The 12,706-nt window shown below is 37.3% G+C and overlaps 1 protein-coding gene across 3 annotated transcripts; it reads left to right on the forward strand.

Moving 5' to 3' along the window:
• Nucleotides 1–563: 563 nt before the first annotated feature.
• LOC110371898 (uncharacterized) lies at nucleotides 564–10,855 on the forward strand. Of its 3 annotated transcripts, none has more exons than XM_021328335.3 (2): nucleotides 564–1,038; nucleotides 8,538–10,855. In XM_021328335.3, exon 2 carries the CDS (start codon nucleotides 8,609–8,611, stop codon nucleotides 10,661–10,663), a length of 2,055 nt encoding a protein of 684 aa, XP_021184010.3. In that variant the 5' UTR covers nucleotides 564–1,038; nucleotides 8,538–8,608; the 3' UTR covers nucleotides 10,664–10,855. The 3 variants fall into 3 exon arrangements, with proteins under 3 accessions (XP_021184010.3, XP_063891199.1, XP_063891198.1); XM_064035129.1 differs by lacking the exon at nucleotides 564–1,038 and adding an exon at nucleotides 1,055–1,218; XM_064035128.1 differs by lacking the exon at nucleotides 564–1,038 and adding an exon at nucleotides 6,615–6,917.
• Nucleotides 10,856–12,706: the final 1,851 nt, after the last annotated feature.

Raw genomic sequence — 12,706 nt, forward strand, 5'->3', positions numbered from 1 at the left:
GGAGGAAAGCTAACAAAAAAATCAAGTAGTTAATAATAGGTTAATTTATTATTTACTTTAGCTAGAAATGAAATAAAACACTGCGTATCACCTGCATATGTATAATAATTATGTAGGTAGGTAAGACGGGGAGGCGACCGAAACGAAAGCCAAAATAAAATAGTATATTAGGTACTTAGGTAGGTATGTCGTGAAAATTGCGGAACAATTCATTACTTTCGATTAAAACACTAATTGATCGAAATAATACATAATTACTGATATTGTCGGTTGTCATCTGAAATACAGTATTGTTATTCATTTAAGTAGTTTATTATTGTTTTCGTTTAAATAATTAAAAAGTGCTAGGCATCCTATCTATCATGTGCATAAGTCCACTCTACCATATCATGAAGTTTTTATATGTTTACGTGTTATTTTTTTCCACCGACAAAACATGACAGTGTCATCGTCATATTCATTAATTTTTGACATTTTCTTGCACTTAGTAAACAATTTGGAATATTATTTACATTTATTGATGTTTACCTGTGAAAGTTGACTGATAAGTGACATAATAATTTATCAGTAGCTGCGTGTTAGTCAGCCGTCGGCAGAGTCATCTATATTTGATGCGTAGCTTGTGTGTGTTTAGGCGATACGCGCGCGCATGTGTGGGTGCGGGCACATATCGGTGCGCGAACGCAGCCGCATCAACGGGCCGCGGCCGCGAGAGAATTCCATACCGTGAACGCGACTCGCTTGTTTCGATGCCGTCAGCGCGTTGTTGGAACACTCTGTGGCTCGATTGTAAATTGTACTAATTGGGCATGGCGGTCTCCGCTGACAAAACAGTGGATCCATCAATTCCCTTCCCAGTGTCCATGTTATACAACGTCCGCATAATCGACTAGTGAACTACCTGTGTTCGATTTAACGCGAACACGACGCATATGAAACTATTCGCTAGTATTGGTTGCATTATGCATATTGCGAGTGTGTGTGTGAAGTGTTCATAAATAGTCAGTGCTAGAGGGGTTCAGCGTAATGATCTGTGTTGTGAGTATACTATGTACATCAATTATTAAACTAACATTAACTAAATATTGAAATCTGACGGGCGTATATTGTGTAACATTTTGAGGTTATGTTTAAAAGTGCTCGTCACGAAAATACCACTGGTTACACCCGTGAGTCTGTATATTTAGCCCGAATTACTATTGTATACCACATGGCCTGGTGCGTATATTATTGTTTAGCTGTTATCACATGTGATTCAGTAACTGAGCTAGTCTATTACCTAATACCAAAGGGGAAAACGGTGTCTTTTAGGTTTATATTGCTTTGATAATTACTGTTTTCATATGTATTAAGAATGGAAAGATACCTAGTAGCTGTTTTTACAGACTATAAAAAACAAGAGATATACTATTTGCATGTATTTGTTCAGGTATGTGTAATGCCGATAAGTTCTCAGCAGCATAAAATTGCTCGCGGTCTTGATTCTTCTTTAAAACAGGTTACTCTAATTGGATTTGCTACTAGATCATTTTAATCAATTATTTAATCTTTTTTGGATTACTAAGTTGTTATTATGTCAGGGTCTCTTCAAGGAGACTCAAAATTTTATAAACAAATTACTATTGATAACATTGCTGAATATTTTCCAATTAATCTTAGATAAAGTATATCAAAACTTGCTCTACTATCAGTAAGTACCCAGGTGCTTATAATTTGACGCACTCATGATGTAAGTGGTTCCATTATCAGTTTCTGAAGATGTTGGGATTAGTCGAGATTTGTGCAAACAACACCGGCGATTTCTTAATCTGTTAAGAGTCTGCAGAACTGGTTATCTTAATCTTTTTATAGTTTGGCAGGGCATTGCATGATGTACGTATATGTACTGATACGGGCGCACTTGAAGTACATTTATCTATTAGATGAAAAAATGGTGACGAGGTCGAAGCGGTATCATTGAATTAATAACATTATGCACATATATTGGAATCTAATATTAATCTCACTAGGCTGAATAGTTGTTTGAACAGAGATACAATACGAGTCTTTAATATTTCAGAAGATCCTCTATATAAGGAGCCAATGAATAGAATCTGTAAATATTTTGGATAAGTCAGTGGTTGTTTGTCGTACCCAATCAATTGTCAGAACAAAGCAGCGTGACACCGCTAGTTTATCAATTCTGATTACAGCTTAATCACTAACGCCGACGATATTACTCCATTTATTCCGTAGATCAATAGATAAGCGTTGATTTGAATGTTGTAGGTACTGCTAATTCTGTTGGAGGTACAGCTATTCGCGCAATGTATTAAGAACATGTTTACAAGTTTCTACATTACGTATAGATTTCTATTACCAACTTACTTACATTGTTTACGAACTGATTTTGATATTGTATACCGCAGAATTATGTTTCTATGTTACAATAACACTTGATTAGCATTTTAGGTAATAAGATATAATGGAACGTAGATGTAATAGTGTATGTAGCGAATATGGATATAGCGATAATAATAAACCGGGGAAATACTTCCCACAGTAAAACAAAATAATCTCAGAAATATAGAAACATTGTTAAAATTTCGATACTAACATAGTCAAAGTAACATATCTTATAACCATAGATGAAGTCAGAATTACACGGGTAAACATTTATAGGAATAAATATAAAAATTAAATTACGCGATCTGTTAAGCGCGTCAAATGTCTAATAATAGAACAGTATCAAAACCGATCGGTGAGTTAATCTGAGCGTCACCAATAGGTACCGATTCATGTTTTTCTAGATGTTTATTCGCAGTTATTGCTTTGAAATATTTGTTTGAAAATACGATATTTTCAGTTATTTTTGGAGATATTTGTTTTATTAACAAATACTACGGACCTCACTACACGGATTTCACTAAATAATTTATATGCAGATTTTAAGATATCTGGCTGGAGGATTTGAGTGAAGGCATCACTGTGTATATTGTAACAACATGAGGCCTTATGTAAGGCCGCTAATAAGTTGTCCATTGAAATCGTCTCACACCTGTACGTACTCATAACTAAAAGCAACGTTAGATTCGCGAAATAAATTATCATTAGGAAGCGATTCAGCAGTTCCACGGTTCAGCGGATCACGGTTCATGGTGTTCAGAATGTCATGTGAGCGCATCTTGCGGACTGTTCGATCAAACGACTGACCTGTGCATTATTAAATGCGAATAGTGCAAGTCAATGTAGCACGTGAGCTGCCGACCCGTGGCTTGTTGAAAGGCTGGCTGTTTCTACTCCCGTGCCGCTATTAGTTGAGCGTCACTGAACTACAGGAATATCATTATCAGCGGGTGACTATCGATCACTCCGACATCACCCTCTCCCCCGCGAGCTACGTCATCGTTTGCCTCGTGTCTCTGTAACGGTGACGTCATTGATTCATGACGAAATCCTACGTCACCGTTGTTCCCGCATGCGCATTGTGTTGGGCAAAATTTACCTAAATTTAGATTGCGCTATGCCGTCATACCGAGATAAGTGGAAGTGCTGTGTTGCTACGTACAATAACTTGATACACACTTTTACTTATTCCCTGCAAAGTGTGTAGCTATAGTGGATTTCGTTATGGTTTTGTGATTAAGTAACTAAAAGGATGTCTTGTTAGGTCCAATAGTTTAACCACATGTCACGTCTTTGGTTTTTTGTTCGCATATTCTGTTCTACTGCTGGGCAAGGGCCCCGTAATTTTTTCTGTGGTTTTTGTCGGAAGATTGTTGTTGCCAATCTGTGAGGAACATATTCCAATTTTTCTCCAGGGCTACTTTAGTTTTCCTCTCAATCACCTTCCTCTTCGTAATCTCTGGAATATGTAAAAAATGGGTATATTCTGAAGGTCTAAAAATAAATTCACGTGCGTGGGTGTAGAATTTACGCGCATTGGGGCTCGAGCTCCATTGATAAAATTAAGGCTCAGAATGAAACACCTTCTTTTTGTGAGTGTCATATTTAGCAGGGTATGAATTAAATTAGATATTGGGGTAGTACCTCTCACCTGGTACCGTATTACGCAGCAAATATCCTGTCATCTGACGTCATATTTCGATCGTCAATCTGCCCTCCTTATCGAGACATGTATTGTATTATTGTAAGAACGGTGATCAGCAGTGGATACTTGGAATAATACAGTTAAATAAATATTTAACTGTGCATAAATCAATGCGCTGTGATTGAGCCAAAACTGATAAAGCTGATATATACACATATGTCACATTGGAATTATCTGCCGTGATGGTCTTCCTTCAATCGCACTGTGTTAGTGAACAAATTGTTTGTATTGGTTGGTTTCTATGTAGTTATATTTCGCGGAATAAAAACTGATTGTTTCTTTTGCACGATTCTTCAATGACGCGAGATTCGTCACGATGTGCTATAATAATATGTACATTGGGTTTGTTACAAATTATTCCGACGTTGTAACTTCCCGGCCAATAAAATTCATTTGTTTTGCCCTTCAAACACTGTTGCTCTCATTACTTTTTCATTGCATGATGTTGTGTTGTACATAGTAACTATATGATCGTAGCTTCAAGTAAAGATAATACGCAATAAGAAGAGTAAGAGCATATGTGATCCGAATCTGCGAAAGTGCTAAGTGCAGATATTGGGAGGGAATATTAATATCGCTTTCCACATTGCATCTAATTCGAATTTCTGTAAATATATAAAATTCGAGTTGAATTTGGATTCAGCTGATCCTGACGCGAGTAATTCTAAAGTAAAGTTAGAATTAAATATTTTCTATTTAAAAGGTACCGATTGGTAAGTTCAGGACTTTCGGGCGTTTAGAGAAATAGATATAAGTATGAAATTGTATATACGTAGTGCCGTACAATTAATTTCTTGGACTTGTATCGGATTCAGTGCGTAACCGCTCTAAGAACGCGTTTTATAGCTACCTCTTAGCAGTTTAGTCACTAGCATGAAGTAAGTGAAATTGTACTGACTTTCCGTAAGTAAGCAACATAGATAGATATAGGATGATCCATAGAAAAACTTTTCAAAACGCGCCTCTGTTTGCTTTTGAGTGTAACAGAAATAAGTACCTACTCAGGAAACAGAAGTAGGGATTTTGGATTCATTCGATTATTTTCTAGTGAACAGCAGTACAGTTATTCGTTTTATATATAAACTAGCGGTCGTCCGCAGCTTCGGACGCGGAGGTTTTGAAAATAGTAAAATGGATATCAAAAAAATAACAAATTAGATACTAAAACCCTTCTCGAAAATCATGCTGTTGAGTATAGTGTGTAGTATGTGTAGTGAAAATCGCTTGAAAATCGGTGCATTATTTTTTGATTTTATCGCTAATAGTCAGAGATACAAAACGGAAGACTTTGTTTTAAAATATGAATGTCTGTATGTAGCCAAGCCAGAAGTAAGCCAGAATGAAGCTTAAGTATTGTTCTCTCAAAATCGTTTGCTAATTTTTCGATTTCTACGTTCTGTTTTTTAACCTTCGAAGACACGTAATTGAAGTATAATGTATGTTTGATTTTTATTCTATTGTTATTTCATACATTCTGCGTTGCACAGATAACCCTGTTTAAACCTTTCTACATAGTAAATGCTGATATTATCATAGTTTTTGTATCTCAAGGGGCATCCACAAAAGCTGACATTTATGTATATTAGTACTTTTTGTACCTGCTTATTGAAAAGTATTAGCAAGCTGAATATAATACTTTTTATCAGTTGCGCATTATATGGGTTCGTGTTAGGGTTGCCACCCGTACTATAAAATGGGTATACTATTGTTCCTACAGTCAATTCTACAATTTTATATATTACTAGTCGTTGTCCCGTGGCTTCATCCGCGTCCCGTGGGAACTACTTCCCGTACCGAGATAAAAATAGCCTATGTTACTCGGGAAAAGTGTAGCTTTCCATCACTGAACAATTTTTTAAAATCAGTTCTGTACTTTCGGAGCCTGTAGGTACAAACAAACAAAAAATTATTCCTCTTTATAATACTTAGTAGTCCCTAAAGATTAGTATAGATATGAAACTTCTTTTTGATCGCTAATTTGGTTAATTAAATTTATTAATTATACGATAGGTTAAAAAAACCCATTTTGAGATGGGCTATTGGTATTGTTTAATGTTGGTTTCTTATTTATATAAAACTAGCACCCCAGCTTCGCACGGGTGCAATAGTGAAACTAAATGCAATACTAATAATAATATAATACATATTATACCTTCCTCTTCAGTCACTCTATCCACTAAAAAAATCCGCATCAAAATCCGTTGCATAGTTTTAAAGATTTAGGCATATGAAGGGATATAGGGACAGGGAAAGCGACTTTGCTTACTATGTAGTGATATGCATTGAACAATAAATAAGTAAATAATTATTAAAAAATAATGAGTAGGTTTTTTTCTAATTTCCTGTAATGTATCACATTTCTCATCATTTTTGAGAAAAAAAATATTATTGTTAAAAAAGAGGTGGCAGCCCCGAGTTCCTCGTATTGTGTTACAAAATGACAATACTATGCACTTAATTATCAGCCATGCCTACCCTATTGCATCTCCTGCAAATACCTGACGTCTGTAATCTGAAATCAGTTCGCCGTGACATCTCACGAATTGAAAGTCTAACTGCGAGCTGCAGACGACGATAGCATTCCCCTCGGTCTGATTTGGCTGGCGTGCCGCCCTACGTCGCGCTCCCCTCGCCCGACGGCAGATGTCGCCCCAAGAACCCTCGAGTAATTTGACAACTAACATGGCCGCACACAATATCGTCGGGAATAACACGCGACCCCAGTAAAATAGTGTCCAGTCCGAACATAACACATTGCAAACGTCTTGCTACAAATCAGTGCGTGAAATTCATTGGAATAAAAAGATGAAGCTCTCGGCAAAGCCAGGTACGTTTTGAAATCATACGATACGGCATAGTTTGTGCTCTAGAAAAGTATTGATCAGTGAAATGGTGTCAAATATAGACTTAGCCACGCGTGTTAATGTGCCGAGTGTAATAATATTCTGGTGTTTTGCATAAAAAATACTGATTTGTCTAATTCCGATGCTCTGCCGAGACAATGAATGGGTACGTAGTCTGCAGATTACGCAATGCAACAGCAAATAGCTAACGCATGTAGTAAAATAGGTGCATTTGGCGCATTGCGTTGCCTAGCAACGACATAGGTGTTATAGGATTATTTTATGCGGCAGTTAAATCGTGAAAGGACATAGCTGGCAGACCGCATATGACTCGCATCTGAAAATGTTGCGTGTTAGTTATTACTTACTCCCATAAAACTATGGATTTCTCAAGAAGTGCGAACCCAGTAGGTGTGATGTGATTGTAAATGCTTTGCTCGGTTATGCTATTTTTAAATGTTTATAATTGTTCGCCAATAAATAGCGTATTTTTCTACGTTTGGTATGTCAAATAGAGCTAAGCATTTACGTATTTAAATTAAGCATATATTTTTTTCTCGACTCAGAATAGGTTGATGTAGCTAACTTTTAAATAATATCTAATTCATTATGTTGTTAATTAGGCTAAATATGTGGCGGTTCGTGGGGTTAGAGCTTGTAAGCTTGAAAGCTTAGTTCACGCGATGTTCTAATTCTAAAGCAAACATAAATCTATTGTATTATGTGGCTAACATGATATGTCTAAATGATATCGATAGATATATGGCGTTAAATTATTATTTTACTTTATTTAGCAGTGCATGTAATAAATAGGTACACCCATACAATGGATTCATTTACATCATCCTCCTCCGAGCCTTTTCCCAATCATGTTGGGGTCGGCTTCCAGTCTAACCGGATTCAGCTGAGTACCAGTGCTTTACAAGAAGCGACTGCCTATCTGACCTCCTCAACCCAGTTACCCGGGCAACCCGATACCCCTTGGTTAGACTGGTGTCAGACTTACTGGCTTCTGACTACCCGTAACGACTGCCAAGGATGTTCAATGACAGCCGGGACCTACAGTTTATCGTACCAAGAAAGTACATACAAACTTAGAAAAGTTGCATTGGTACTTGCCTGACCTGGGATCGAACCCGCGCCCTCATACTCAAAAGGTTGGTCCTTTACCCACTAGGCCACCACGACTCACCAATGGATTCATTTACAATAAGCCAAAATATGTACGATTTTTTTAACACGCATCTATTAGGCCGAATTTGAACATGAAAATTAGCTATATGAACTTTGCCGACAATGCAATAATATGGTACTGTCGAACTGATCTGATGATGGAACCAGCAGATACTGAAACTTCATACTGGAATATCGTATCATAGCTGTGTTTGGACTTAATAGAAAAGTCTCGAAATGATTTTTACGTTCATTTATAATAGCGTGATTTTGATAGTCTTTTTAAACTATTAATTTATGTTTATGACTATGACATACTGTTGTATTGGTCGTGTGTAAATAAACAAGTTCGCCCTTTTTTTAACTAAAAAAATCTTATTTTTGATCATACTATAAGCATCTGTTGATAATATTTCCTTTCTCTTTTTCAGGTAATAAACATTTCCCTGGATTATGTTACAAGATAAAGGTATAAAGCGATCATTAGTAAATATATTTGGATATGGATCCAATTCTAGAAAATGAATCTGCGACGACCGAATCACCGACTAAACATGGCAAGGCAAAACACAAAAATAAAAAGAAAAAACAATCGGAAGCGCAAAATCAAACAGTTGTTGGTGAGCGAAAGAAATTTGTTGTTACCACACTATCCAATACTGAAGATAAAGTTCCTTCTAGAGTAGCAGATAGTAATGTACATACGGTTCACTTCGGAACGCGCGGCGTCGAGTCACAGAGGCCTCATGTGAGGTCGATCTTTAAAGATAGAAATGCTGACACCGCCCGAGCGTCGAGTGCGGAGCGCCAGTCTGCGCCCGAGAAGGGGTACGAAACATTTCATGGAACGTCGTCTAGTCCACGGAGCTCTATTTTTGATATATTCCGTTTAAGAAGAAAAAGTGATGCTAAGAAATATGCACCTAAACAGACTAAAACGACGGAGAGCCAAGAGGCGCCTGAAAGCCACGACGATCAGCAATTTGCTGACAACAAAGATTCTCATAAGAAATATTACCATACGGTAACTGGAGCATCGTCTCGAAAGTACAGTCCCATCACTAGGGTAATGGATATTTTCCGAAGCAAGCCTCATACTGAAAGCAATCAATCTACAGCCGATCCAGTGAAGAAGAAGAGTGCTAAACAAATCCGTCGTTCTTCTATTGAGACGACATCACCTACTTATCATAAAAACTCATACGCTTCATTAGATCCGACACAAGCAAAGCAAATGTTTAGAGAAGTTCGGGGTCTTCCTAAATATGATCCTTATTTATCAATTGTTCAAATATCTATAGGGGGTAGAGATAAAACAAGGCTTCTACTAAATTTCTTTAAATATCATAAGTGTTACGAAATCTTACCAAAGTCAGCAAAAGTAATTATATTTGATACGCAATTTTTGGTCCGTAAAACTTTTCCCACTCTTATATCTCACGGTATCCGTTCTGCACCGCTTTGGGACGCTAATAAAAAGCTCCTCGTAGGCATGATCACAGTTACAGATTTTATAAGGATTCTTCTTTACCTCGATAAAGAAAATTTATCAGTTGAAGATTTAGAACGGCACACACTTCACACTTGGAGGAAGTTGTTGCGATCAACACGCAAGCCTCTGTGTAGCGCTGGGCCGGATCAGTCGCTACATGATGCCATTAATTTACTTCATAAGAACCGCGTCCATCGTCTGTTAATTATAGATCCCTTCACCGGGGATGTTCTTTATATTTTGTCACACAAAAGGATATTGAGATTCTTGTTTGTGTATCTCAATGAATTTCCTGAATTAACTTTCTTTCACAAGACATTAACCGAGTTAAAAATCGGTACTTACGAAAATATCGTATCTGTAACTGATGAAACGACTATCAAAACGGCTTTTCAACTGTTGTTAGAGAAAGATGTTTCAGCTTTGCCAATTCTTGATGACGCTGGTACGCTTATTGATGTTTATGCTAAATATGAAGTGTTAAATCTAGTGAGTGAAAAATTATATTCGAATTTGTCGTTGACGATAAGTGAAGTAAGAAATAAAAAGAAAGACTGGGAAGAAAAGTTACAGAAATGTCGTTCAAGTATTACTTTATATGAGGCCTTAGAAGTTATAGTTAGAACTGAGAGTCATCGATTATTGTTAGTAAATAAAGAAGATAAACTAGTAGGAATTGTTTCACTATCAGACATTTTAGTATATTTAAATAGAATAATTCCGACAGAAAAGAAAGTTTCTTCGCTACAAGAAATATTTAGACCACTTGAGGAGAACAAAGTGGCGGAGTCACCCAAAGAAACTGAAAACGAGATTATAACGATCGAAGTTCCGACGCTAGCACAAATTGTACCTGAAGTTGAGGAGGGGGCTGCTGAAACTAATGAGTCCAAAGCAACAGAGGAGACGACCACCGAAGCTGAAGTTAAAGAGGACAATGTTAATCCAGATGCTGATACAAATATTAATTCTGCAAGTAGCAACACTAACACTGACGAACCGCACTTAGACCTTGCCACAGACCCGACTATGACTACAATCGAAGAGTCGAGCGCTAACGAATAAGTAGTACATTTTTATTCCAAAGAAATTGTGATAGGTGAAAACGCCGAATCGGTATATTAATCTCAGCTTTTGCTTGTATTGATATTGTAATTTAACTTCATACTCATTACTAGTTGCATCAAATACCACGTGATTGCCTTATTATTTAATTCATTAAAACATTGCTAAACTTAATAAATTATTTTAGCAGTATTCAATTTGTTTTCTTTTTTTGTTTGGAAATATGATAACATGCAGTAATAATATATAACATACATGAGCACAACAGTAAGAGTAGGTTTTAGAAGTCAATGTTTCATAAATATCTATTGTAAGAGTTTTTTTAATACTGCATTTCACTGAAATATATTAAACTTCCAGAGGACAATCCAAGGAATTGATCAAGTATCTTAAACTATAAGTTCTTATGTTATGTTTTCAATAGATTTGTTTGATGATTAAGAACAGTGGGTGTCCTCTCACTTGAGTTGTTACCTCGTTGGTCAAGTGAGAAGGTTACGTAACTTGTGTTTATTATGCGATGGGCCAGCAACCTCGCTATTTGCGCATTATTGTTAATATTTACATCCGATAGCTGTGTGTTATATGAGCCAGCACGTGAGCACACTATTCACCGCATACCGTGTTGACATCGCCTAAATTCCTGTTAGAGTAAATTAACCAAATTATTCTAAGTTTGGCAACCTATTTTATTATTTAAATTAGGTATACCTATTCAGACATGTTTTATAGACACCAAAACTGATTTGGAAGCTAGACTACCTAAAATTTTTATGACACTATTTGTGTATAATGCATTCCGTTGCAATCAATTTAATACGGACACATTTATGTTCAGTAGGTAGATACAGGTGAGTGCAGCGGAGAGGCGCAGGCGCAGCGACCGGTCGGTGGGTGGAGGACCGAACCCGGAACAAACCACTCTGCCCCAAGGTCGCGCACTATCTCTTACTTTTAGCCGCCAATTTAATTTTATCTCGTCCCGAGTCGATTTCTTGACGCCATAGAACTAATCACATTGAGCATGCTTGTACCCGGTATCTATTGCGATACGCGCATGGAAAGGGTTATTTGTTAATGGATGTATAATGTCAGATTAGATTATTTGCAATGGAAAATTATTTGTTAGTTAGCGAGCGGCGCGATGTTGGCTGTATTTTTAGTTATCGTATGCGCCCAGCTGCGTTGATAGTCATGCCTAGCACTGCAGTATAATGCAAGCGTTGTTTACTGTTATTACAGGAACATCAGCCATGTAAAATTAGAACGGCGTTGTACCTAACTATAGGCAGGTAGTGTGCGTATGTAGATTTTCAGACAAGTTTGAAGAGATAGGTAGGTATATGGCACAACACACATCTATCGACTGTCGAGGATATTATAATGTGATAGTGATAGATACTGGTCCAATTAGCATACGAAAAAGAACTAGTAGCAACCCACTCGTGTGAAACCGGTAAGTTACTTGGCACTGGATAAGTAAATATGGAAGCTTGTCGCGATTGTGCGACGAATCTGCCTACACATCACGTCGGTCGTCAATAGTCGCCCGATAACGGTCGGCGTCGGTCCGTCGAGTCGCCGTCGCGTCGCCGTCCCGTCGCCGCCGGGCGCACTGGCTGCATGGCGCCCTGACGTCGTGCCCCACATTCAGTTATGTGGATCGATATGACATCAAATAGGTAAGTATAACTAGTCTGGTATTGCTCCTATAATGTAAACAAGTCCTTGTAGGTCAGTAGGTCTTAAAACATAAGCTGGGTGTGTCCAACACCAATGTTAGTTCTTAATATTATAAAATATAAAAAAGGTGTTTTTGGTTGCGCAAACAAGAAGAATGCCTGCGATAAAAAATTTACTATGACCACATTATTTAGTTAACAAATGGTACAGTTTTCAGGGAGGTAAGTATGCAAGACAAAAAACAGCGTTCTTTTTTTCATTTTAAATCTTATGTATATTACTGTAAATGTATTAACAGGGTTCTACCACGTCAATGCATTCGCTCACCGAAAGCTCACAACAATTCCCTCCGTGTGAAAA

Source organism: Helicoverpa armigera, chromosome 6 (assembly GCF_030705265.1).
Source record: "Helicoverpa armigera isolate CAAS_96S chromosome 6, ASM3070526v1, whole genome shotgun sequence".
NCBI classification, from domain to species: Eukaryota; Metazoa; Arthropoda; class Insecta; order Lepidoptera; family Noctuidae; genus Helicoverpa; species Helicoverpa armigera.